Source organism: Phalaenopsis equestris, unplaced genomic scaffold, assembly GCF_001263595.1.
Source record: "Phalaenopsis equestris unplaced genomic scaffold, ASM126359v1 Scaffold000720, whole genome shotgun sequence".
NCBI classification, from domain to species: domain Eukaryota; kingdom Viridiplantae; phylum Streptophyta; class Magnoliopsida; order Asparagales; family Orchidaceae; genus Phalaenopsis; species Phalaenopsis equestris.
The window spans coordinates 20,810-32,801 of NW_018165160.1; the positions used below are offsets into that span (position 1 = coordinate 20,810).

The 11,992-nt window shown below is 32.3% G+C and overlaps 1 protein-coding gene across 1 annotated transcript; it reads right to left on the minus strand.

Annotated features, from left to right (window-relative positions):
- Positions 1–8,910: 8,910 nt before the first annotated feature.
- LOC110030457 (bidirectional sugar transporter SWEET4-like) lies at positions 8,911–10,951 on the minus strand. The gene is made up of 4 exons (XM_020733179.1): positions 10,818–10,951; positions 10,199–10,577; positions 9,991–10,110; positions 8,911–9,148 (listed from the first exon to the last, which is right to left on the minus strand). The coding sequence occupies exons 1-4, from the start codon at positions 10,895–10,897 to the stop codon at positions 8,951–8,953; spliced, it is 777 nt and encodes a 258-aa protein (XP_020588838.1). The 5' UTR covers positions 10,898–10,951; the 3' UTR covers positions 8,911–8,950.
- Between the last annotated feature and the right edge of the window lie 1,041 nt (positions 10,952–11,992).

The following is an 11,992-nucleotide window of genomic DNA, read 5'->3' on the forward strand; positions in this document are numbered from 1 at the left end:
TATCTCAGCGTGGTTATGTTTTTCCTAGGCATGACCATGCCTAGGCATCATGGAGTGATCACTTCATATGATCACTCACAATGTCAAACCAATGATTTGTGGCCTTCATCCACATATCCAAACATGAATCATCATGCTATTTTACCGACAGTGATCCATGGCTCTTCCAACCATCAGATTCAATTGATAACCCACCACCAAATAAAACAGTGACAGAGGGCTCTACCACTTCTTTCCCAACCTATAAATAGGCTATCTTTGATTTTCTCTTAGATAATTTCATTCGCAAACAAATGCAAGAATCTCATAAATTCTCTGAGGAAGAAGAAGGAAGAATTTCCATGGCAAAACTTTTCCCTTCTTGTTAGCCTCCTCTTTAAAGCGTCTCATGTTTTTGTTTTTTTAATTTATGATTTTTTTTTTATTTAAGTCTAGTTATACTTGGCCATCCCATTTAAATGCCTTGGATTAGGCTTGGGGTTGGGCTCAACTCAGGTTGATCTAACCCACTTAGGCTCAAGCTAACCTAGTAATAAGGCCAAACCTCGCCTCCCTCACCCCTACCCCTGATTAATTTTAACACTAATCCAAAGCCTAGCCAATACCCTAACCTAACCTACCCAAGCCCAAACCTAAAAGATAACCTAACCTAAACTAAACCAAACCAAAACCCTAACCAAACATAAGCATAACCCAAACCTAAAACCTAACCTAAACCTAACCTAAACCTAACCCGAACCTAAACCATAACCTAAACCTAGCCCAAACCAAAACCCAAATCGAAACTAATCCCAGGTCCAACTTGTTGCCAACCTAAACCTAGGTCCAACTTGAACCAACCCAAATCAGGCTTGAGCCAATCAAGGTCCAAACTGACCAAACCCAGATTCAACTTGACCCAACTCGGGCCCGACCCAATCTAACTCGAGCCTGACGTAATTTAGCCCAAGTACACCAACCTAAGTCAGCCCAAATCGATCCAAGCCAACCCAAGAAAACTAGGTTAGCCCTAGTCCAACCCAAGCAAACCCCATCTAAGCTCAATTTTCAATTGATCTGAGCTAGTAACCTTGTTCATCTCAGCTCGATCCTAACCCAAGTATAATCTTGGGCTATATAAATATTATTTGTTTCATTTGTATGTTATTTCATATTCTATTTTATGTGTAGTTTTCAAATAAAAAAACAAAAAGAAAATACATAAAATAAAAAAGAAGGATGAAAACCTCTTACAAGATGGTTTTTACGACAAACAAAATAAAATCTCAGAAATTAAAATCAACACTTAGATAAAATTTGATTTCTCAGCATGAATGACAAACCTAAGAACTGAAACATAAATTAAACACTAAACCTCACTATAATGTTTAAGAAAGCACGAAGATAAAAGAACAAGAATAAAACCTAGGTAGATCTAACATGAAACTTAGGTTAGTCAACTTAGACATCAAATTGAGTACCATACACTAACCCCAAGTTAGTCTGAGTAAATAAGCCTAGGTAAATTTATGCTAAGGACTAGGATATACAAAAAGACAAAATTTCCCCTTGAGCCTAGAGGAAATACCTTAGAATGAAGTAGCCCATGGTTAATGATGAAGGTATTTAAGACTGCTTCAATACTACAAATCCTCCATGCTACAACATTTAGAAGGATTCCTGGTTATGGGGCTGGTTATAGTCAATGGATACTAACGTTCTCAAGATGATGGATTGCCTTGAGCATCTTGACTAGGGATGTTATTCCCAAAGTCTAAGTTTATCCACCCCTTGGAATTCCTTATAAATTCTAAGGTTTTACTTCTCATTTAGAAATCTTTCTTCCATGAGTCTATCCTTAGCTTCAGGATTTAAATAACTTATGTTAGTCAAAATCAAGTATCTTTGATTCATCTTCACTTGATCAATTCAAATTATATCATCCTTTCAAAACTCTTCAGCCATCAATCTTTTGGTATAGGCTCCCTTCATTTGATAGTCAAATCCCTTCGTTCAAGCTTTTCACATGGCACTCTGTTATCAGATTGTAAGTCCCATTTCTGTGAGCTTAGTTCTTCCAATTTGGATCCTCACTTATCTTTAACCACTCAAATCGTGAAAGTCTAATCTCTGAAAATTTGACAAATTGCTTTAATTGAGATTTTTTGTTTGGGATCATGGTTCTAAATATGTAATTAACTATGCAGGCTTCCCCTTGTGGGAAGCGAGACACCAAAATTAAAATAAACCTTATCTTACACTAATAAGGTAAAGGGAAAAAATGGTTCCATAGACTGACGAAGCCATTCATCATCTAGCTGATAAGAAACATTTCTTAAGATAATATTTTATTTCTTTGGGAAGATATATTTCTCTGTAGAATGTCGTGCCCGTTTATCTAAATAAAAATATTCCAAAAAATTATATGGTTTGTGGAGATATACAAAAATTCCTCATAAAGGATTTTTTCTAGCAACTCGTTTGAAAAGATTGTTCTCTAAGGTCAGAGGCACTTAAGAAAAATAAAATTGTAATTAAAATAACATGTATATTTTTAAACATTTTAAAAAATTAAAATAATAAAAAAATCACAAAAATACAAATTATTTCAAAATGTCACCAAATTTTACTTGATTAAGGATGGTACCATTAAAATATTTCCCTAAATTTTAAAAGACCCAAAAATGTGTTTTGAATACTTAAAACTATCTTTCAATGTATTTATAATTTTTAATTAAAATAATAAGAATAAAATAAAATAAAAAACTGAAAAATACAGAACTGAGTTTGTTGAACTCCTTAAGTTCAGATACACTTAAGAAAAATAAAATTGAAGTAAAAAAAAGTTCATTTTTTGGGTATTTTTAAATAAAAAAAAATTAAAATAATAACTAAAAATTGGAAAAGTGCAAAATGATGTAAAATCACACCTAATAAAAGATGGTACCTTTAAAATCATTTTTATAAATTTTAAAAAATCCAAAATGTATTTTTAAACACTTAAAATTGTTTTTTTAAGATTTTGTAAATTATCCACCAAAATAGTTCTGATAAATACAATATAAATGAGAAATATATATAATCAATTTCTCTGGCTTCCTTGAAGTCGGAGGAGTCAATGAAAATAAAACTTGAATTTTTTTAAATTACAACATATTATTTATTTATTTATTCATCAAAACCAATACAAAAATCATAAAAAATTAAATATAATTCAAAAAATCATAAAAATTGGCCTAAGTAGCCCTCTGACCTTGGGTAATAACCCATAATTTTCCAAAGGACAGAAAACTTAAATTGAATAATTAAATTAATTAACCTTGAATTCAGAATTTTTTTATTAATATAATTCCAGAAAATAAAATAATGATAAGAAAAATATGATGTCTCCTCTCATGTCGTGATAAACCTCTAGGTTAGAGGTCAGCCAAGTTTCATAATTATATAATTAGAAATGAGATATTTATGGGATATAAACCCTAAGGGTAAGAATATAATTTTTGAAACTCATGACTTAACCCCAATTCAATTAATATTTAGGATAAAACAGTAGGAGGGGATATTAAATTAGGATGATTGAACTTGCTAAAGTGATTGAAACATAAGGGTAGGTAGGTAGTAACCCATTCACCCAATTTTCATAAAAAAGAACATAATGGTAATTATCTAAATTGTTTGATATAGAAAGATGTGTAATTATTTGGTTGATCCAACAATGAGGGAATGTCAATAAAAGATTGATAAATTCATCCCTCAATCAATATTGGAGCTAAACATAATCTTTGAATCAAGATCAACTACACTTTACAAATCTTTTCAAAATTATAAGATTACCCCTAAAAGCCTTTTGGTGTTTGTTGGTAAATCAAGATGACAATACTTGAGGAATGATTTACGGATAAGATTTAAACCATAATAATATCTTTGAGAAACTAAAAGTCCAAACCCAATTGAAAAGATAAGGATATAAAATTCTTTAATACATTATAATCATACATTTAAGGTTTTCCAATGATGTCAAGAAATTAATTAACTCTCATTACCTATAGTTTAAGCAAGATATAATACACTAAGTATAATCTAAAGCATAATAATACAATTCCTAATTCAACTTGGGTCGATTAACTCTACAACATAAGTAGACATCAAGAGGCTAGGAGGCTAAATGAACTTAGAATAGTCTGATAGATTCTAAAGTCATTTAGAATCACGCTCTAAACTCCTTTATAAGCTTTCAGACATTCAACAGGACATTCAAGCTTATCATGATCTCTTAAGAGTAATCCTCCCTAAAACCATAACAATCAAGCATAATATAACAAATGAATTCCTTAAGGATCCACCAAGATATGGCTCGGGACCCGATAATTCATAAAGTAATATAAAATACCATAAAAGTACTTATACTATAGCAACTGCCCAATGCTCAAGGGTATGGGGCTTAGATAAAGTGTCTAAACCCTTGTGAGCAATATGAGATATTTGGTTTGGCCACATATGGATCATTAGACTAGTGTAAGGCTGAGGTTCAAGTTGTAAGGGCGATGACGACATTTCTTATGTGTGCTAAATGAAGGATACGGAGTGGGAATTTAGAATAGTATCTCCTACCCCAAGGATCCTTCAAGAAAGAGATACGACTGATGATATTGTTCACTAACACTTTGTAAGAATTTATAGCTTTATATTCTTAGGTTGTCAGCATTTTCAGTCTGATTAGGATGATTAGCTCGTGGACAATATGAAATTTTCCAAATACATCTAAAATATGATTTTCTCAAAATATCACCACCTTTAACTGCTAAAAAAAATAATTATATGTATGAAAAAGTAAAAAAAAATTAAATCAAAATTATGAAAGTCCACTGGTTAATCATCTCGATTAGGCTAGAACATGCCCTACTGAGATTGTTTGGTCGGTAAATGTTGTCCAAGGTCGGAAGCTCACCACCCAACTCTGAGCCCACACCTTTCTAAAGTTTTATAATTGACCTGATATTTCATATGTGGTCATGGGTTTTGTTTTTCTTGCTCGTGATTTCCTACAATTTGTTTTCTTTGTACTGGGTTTTCATGCTTTCCTTTTTTTTTCATCACAATTTACTTAAAATTCATCCTAATATACTATGCTACTAACCATGCAGTGGTAGTAGAGGCCCAGGTACGTTCAATTATTTATTTACAACGAATTTCTTTTCTACATCATTTCCTTTTCTATCCCTTGCTTATATAATTGCAAGACCTTTAGGATAAAAAATAGTAGTTAGTTTACCTAGGGTGGATCACTACAAAATCCGAACATATACTTTTAATTAATTGGATTATCAATAATTAAAGAAAAAACATAAGACATTAAATACTAAACCTGTAGCAGCTATCAACAATGAGCTCGAAGCAAGCTAAAGCAGACTGGGGGATGACAATCTGCAACAGCAAAGTAAGTCTACATCAGCTAAACCATTCCTTATAAACAAAAAAATAATTCATAGGATTTTGAGTAACTTCGTCTAGCATGACATAAATCTTCACTTTATCTTTAGGCTCCTGCACAATCATATTGAGCGGTAGAAGTCCTAACTTGATTTTACGTTCTGAGGTTGTCATTCAGTACAACATAATCCCTCCTATCTTTCTAGGTTGTTTACATGATCATGATCATGCAAACGTAAGCTCAACATAATAAAATTGGCAGGATAAATCATTAAATAACATCTTTTCAAAATTGAAGCCGAACAGTAGGATAGCTTGGAAGTCATTGATGTTTTCCTTTAGGTCCATGGAATCTCCCACCTTTCATTCTCTTGGATTCCTAAAAAAAATTGTTCCTATTTTGACTCGTTCCCTTTTAACTTTTTTGCGTCCATCCTTGTAAACTTAAAATTTGAAATTCTTGAAAATAGTACCACTATTCTTAATTGAGAGTATTCTTAGGTGACTTCAGTCCTCTAAGATGTGATTAACTATAGGGTCTTGCCTCTATAGAGAACTTAAGAACCTAGGTAATATAAACTATAATTATTTTCTTATATTGGATAGGGGAATTTGTTGGCCATATAAAAAAAATGGTTTCACCAACCTACCAATGATTTATTTAAATAAATTCTTTAGTTTATTTAATTGAGCCTCACTAGTAAGTAATGTGTCTTTCAAATGATGTGTCTACCCTCCCGAATAAATGCATTGTTTGGTAGTGTTGTGCTTGTTGAATTCAAACTATCAAATATATGGGACCTTGTTTGTCCTACCTTTCTAAAATTAAAGTCTTATCATCAAAATATATATATATATATATATATATACATATATCACTTATTAAATTTATTAACGACCAACAAAGGTAACGCTGAAAGTGCACTTTAAAGGGTTCAACTTAAGATTATATTGTCGTAATCGTTCAAAAATAATCCTTAAATCATACAAATAGTAATCCATTTCTTTTCTCTTAATGACCAAGTCATCAACGTAGCACTCAACTTGGTTGTGGAAGACGTCATAGCAAATTCTTGTCATGGCTCATTAATAGGTTGCTCCTATATTCTTTAATTTAAATGACATTACTGTGTAGCAAAAAATCCCAATCGTATTCCTGAAAGTTGTAAGCATTACATATTTCAGGGCCATCATAATTTGGTTGTATCTGGATCATCCATCCATGAAAGAGAAATTCTCATATTACTACGCGATGTCCACCATTAGCTCTGGTATGGTAGTGGAAACTCATCTTTTGGACATGCTTTGTTTACCTCCATGAAGTTGACACACCCTCAGATTTGTCTAGTTTTCTTCTTAACTGGCATGACCTTAACTAACCATGTAGGGTATTGTGTAGGGTATTGCTCCACAAAGTTAGCGTCTATTAATTTATTCACCTCGACAATGACTTGTCCTCTATTTTGAGGCGCATTACTGCAGAAGCTTTTTTTTACTAGAGTCATACTCCGATTCACTCCAAGTCCATGAACTACGACTTCCAAAGACAATCCTGACATTTCATCTTAGTTCCAAACAAAGCAATCTTTGAATATGACAACAACTTGACTAACTTCATAGACTCCTCATCGTTGAGTAGAGAACTTATAAAAGTGGGTCTGGGCTAATTCTCAGTCATAAGGTTAACCTTTTTTAATTCATCAACCATTAACTTGATTTCTTCTTTGAATTTTGGCAAAGCATCACCTATTGAGGGGTCCTTGGACTCATCTTCGATGTCGAAGGAGTCTTCTTCTAAGCTGTCAGTACCGACCATACAAAATTTTGAATCATCAGCTGGTCCCATTATATGAAATCTGACACCTTCATTGGAGTTGGGGGTTCTACCTTTAGTGTTCCATAACTTCTTAAAGAGGTGTAGTCTCCCCTTTATCATTTGTTTCAGCAAATGTCCCTGTTGAATGAACTTTTGAATATAAGGAGAGTAGTAATGGTAATTCCATTAATTCATTATAAATACTTTCTTCCAAATTTAATTGGGTTTCTAAATTAGAAGAAGGAGAAGCATGGTGGAACTTGTTTGGTGTCATGCTCGCACCATGGACTTTCTTGACCTATATACTCTTGATTTTATGAGAGTGAATTTGAGTTAAGGTCATTGTCTGCACATAGTGGTTGATTTGATTGTACATTGACTTATATTTTTTTTTTCACTTCATCCTCTGCTGAGATATCAAAATGTGGCTTCTTCTGGCTTACATTTGTTGCATCTTTCTCAACTTATCCTCTTCGGAGCTTCCCTGTAAGTCAATGTTGATAGTTGGAATCTTTTGTTCAACAATCTTGTTAGTTCTTCCTTTCCCGCATCCTCGGCCTTGATCTCCGATGCGTGGGCTAGAAGAAATTCCATTATATCGTTGCAAAGGAGTGGTGGGAGATCGTTGAATTGGAGCTCGATGGTCCTATTCTTGAGATCCTTTAAAGCCTTCAATCTTATTCAACATTCCATCCCTAGAAAAGATGGTCTTCTTTAGAGTAACGTAGTAGACAGCATCTTTGTGGATTCCTATTTTGTGTATTACGATGGTTAAAAATCCCCTTTTAAACAATGCTTCTGTCCTTCTTTATAATATTTAAAACATTGGTGTAGTGATAACAGAATCATATTATGCTCGTGAATCCACAGTCGAACAAGCAAGGTGTTTAATTTAGTGAAATAAAGAGATAATTTGGATGTGCAAATGTTAAAATATAAAAAAAATTGTGATGGTTTTTCAACTCCGCTCTTAATTTACTTTTCAAACTGGACAATTGAATTGTTAAAATATGTTGTGAAACATATGATCCGGGAAATGGAGTATGAGTTCTATAACAAAGTGAGAATCTTATGATTCATAGCTTTCTAAAGTATTGGATGCGACCATATTAAATCATTCTAATCGATAGCGCAGTGTCCAAAAATGAAAAATGAGGTTATTAGAGCAAAAAAAAATTGCTGAATATATATTAATTTGTAGGTCCAAATAAACTAAAAAAATCATTTATAATTTCAAGTGAAATTTTCATTCGATTAATTTATATTAACGTTTATTTTTTTCTTTATATTGCATAATTACTTCAAAGTTTTTGAATTTTGTTGCAATTTAATTGTATTAAAACAAGCTACACTGTTTTACATTTTCGCCCAACTCATTTTGGGCATAACTGACTAAATAGCTCCATTTGAGCATTTTTGTTTCGATTTAGGGAAGCGCTGGCTCGAAATTGGATATGATTAGCCAGAGTTCATTTTCTAGCTTAGCTTGAAATGGAAGCCATCAAAGAGCAAGTAAAAAAAGAAAGCACAAAAAACATGGAAGGAGATCATAACAGAGCTAAAGATCTTACATTGATTTTTTGAATGATTTAACAGTCCTTTCACGACATGAGCACTCATTTCAGCAAAATGAAAAAATAAAATAGAAAAACTCTTGCTCACCAAATAATTAAAAGAAATGATAACATAATTTTTTTTTATATTTACTTTCTTTTTTTCTTATGTTCATTCACTATCATTTGCTGCAACTTTATGAGAGGCTTCTACCGAAGGCGGCATCGCGTTGTCATTGACAACCACTTCCGCGAGACCAACTTCTCCTTTCATCTTTTTTTCTGCAATTTGTCTTTTGGTTGATTTGTAGTATATGGCATGCAACAGTAACTGGGTTATGGAAAACAGCAGGCCCAAACTATTCGGAATCTGTATAACAAAAAATAAAAATATTTATAATAAGTTTTTAAGAAAAATTCGGAAGGCTTGCAATATTATGTCATGGAAACTTAATTGAAGTCAAATTACTTTATATAGAGACCAGATACTTGTATGAGTAATAGTTTTTTAATATAATTATCTTTTCAAGCAATCTATAAATATTAAACTACAAAAAATAAATGCTATTTGCAGTTATATCTGAATCAGGTATACTTTTAATCGCACAACATAATTATGGCTAGACTTTAGAGAAAGATGCTACTAAATAAGAATGTTGCCTGTATGTTGTTTGTCGTAACATAGGTCCTTGACAGAGCATAATAGTACTTGTATTAGGTGCGTTGAGTTTGTAAGTTCGTTTTACTATGAAATTTATATGCTCCATTAATTGGATTCTATTATATTCCTATTCAGTAATTTTTTTTTTTCATTGTAAGAGTTGTGGATTGTCATTTTTTTTATTTTCAATGCTTCATTTAAAAAAACAACCTTTTATATAAGGAATTTATGAATTCTATTTTTTATCCATGATATTAATAAACAATTAATAACAAGATTTTTTTTTTCTTTTTAAAAAACATTTCAAATTTTTTTTTTATTTAATTCATTAAGCTGATTTATACAAATATGATATTTAATAATTTTTTTTTTCTTTTTTTGTGTGATACTATCTCTATGTACTTATATTTATGCTGGTGTGCATATGTGTGTATGTTCGAACTATTGATTTGACCCCATAATGCTCAAAGACTAACATACAAAAAGAATAATTAAGTATATATTTAATTTCATATTCAGAAGAAAAAGTTGAGATCGAAAAGCTTTATTACCGTAATATAAATATCAAAGCGAATGAGGGCATAGGTAGTCCAGCAAAGTCCATTAAAGAATGATGCAACAGATATGGAGAGTGGCATGTATTCCACACTCTTTGTTTGTATCACCATTTTCTGCACCGTATCAAATAAAATAACATATTAAAAACTTAAGCAAATAAATACAAATACAATTTAAACACACAAGACTAGTTTCGCATACCATAACAGAGAGCGGTGCGAGATACATCATGATGCAAAAAATGACACATAGGATACCAACGATGAGGGAGCGGCGATCATGTGTGTGGAAGCATGTCAGAACCACGACAACTACGATGGCAACAAAGGTCAAGTCTCCAAGGAAGAGCAATAATGCCTTAGTCCGCTTTGTCCCAGTAGAGAATACAAGGTAGAGGATGACATAACAAACTTCAATTAAGGTTCCAACACTATTGATGGAAAGAACAAGCGTGCTATTTGGGTGCACAAGGGGTAACCCAAAGACCATCCATAGCATGCAATTTAGAAGTGTGGCTGCATATGGTATAACTGAGAATTCCTCCACAGATTTATTCTTCCATATCCTGATAAATATTGGCCTAAACCGCCAAACAAGAATAACATTAACTTTAATTAATCTATTCAATTGTATCTGCTCATTACTTACATCAAAAAAATAATTTTTAAATTAATTTAAATTAAAAAAAAATCAATAAAAAACTGAAAAATATTTCATTCGAAGTTCATTCAGAATACTTAAATTGTTTTTCATATTAAAATGAAGTACTTCAAACTTTTCTAATTCCAAATTCATAAAAGTAGGGGATGCCCTGACTTACAATGGGGATAAGAAGAGGCCTAATGCGATAACGTTGCCAGCGATTCCAACGACAGTCCGAATTAGATCCACAGAAACCATGACTCTATATATTACAAGAACTGAATTAAATAAAAAATGAGTGTAAGAGAGCGAGGGAGAGAGCTATATGAACTGAAGATGAAGAGAAGGGAAGGCAGATTTATATAGGATGGATGGAATTTCAAGGTTGCAGATAACGACAACTGCCGACTGATCATGAGCTGGTCTATATTACAAGAACTGAATTAAATAAAAAATGAGTGTGAGAGAGCGAAAGAAAGAGAGAGAGAGAGCTATATGAACTGAAGATGAAGAGAAGGGAATGCATATTTATATAGCATGGATGGAATTTAAAATTGCAGTAATGACAACTGCCGACTGATTATGAGATGGTCGACCTATGAAGAAGAGTTTGGAAAAACAATTCTTCCATGATGTTCACGTACAGTAATGGTTACAATTTACATAAAGTAATTTTGCCAATTTGAACATTTCAATCGTCATATTTTGATAGTTTGTCGGACAATTTAAACTAGTAATTACATAGAATTCTTGCAGTGTTTAGTTTTGCTAGGTCTTTAGAGGCGGAGAAGCACGAATGAGTTTGAATTGATTGCTATATTTTATATTTGAAAGGAAAATTTAGTTTATTTTTAAAATTTATTTTACAATTATTAAATAACTTGTTAAATCCGTTATATTTACGAAATGAAATGCTTGTTGAAAGCTAAATAAACAAATGGGCTGAATAATGAGCTCGGTTTCAACCAAATCTTGGATGACGGGCACCAAACTGTCAATTAGAATAGTTCGTAAAATATTAAAACAGCACTTGCTTAACCTGGATTTCTTCCTTCTCTTCTTATCATCTTCGGTGTTGAATCCAGATCTATCAATTGCACCCCAACAATAAAGCTTAGAATAGGAGAGAGAGAGAGAGAGAGAATGGAATGCACCGCGGCTTGCTCGTTTGGGACAAAACTAGTGTATTTCCAGACTTTTTTTTATCATTCTTATATAATCGAATATTTTTGATATATGAGAGCAAAAGTTCCTCTTTGTAGAAATGACTTTCCAATTTATAGGCATGGGAGTATAATGTGAATAATTACACGATTGCCCTTACTTTTAGTTAGGTGTTACATGAAATTTTTT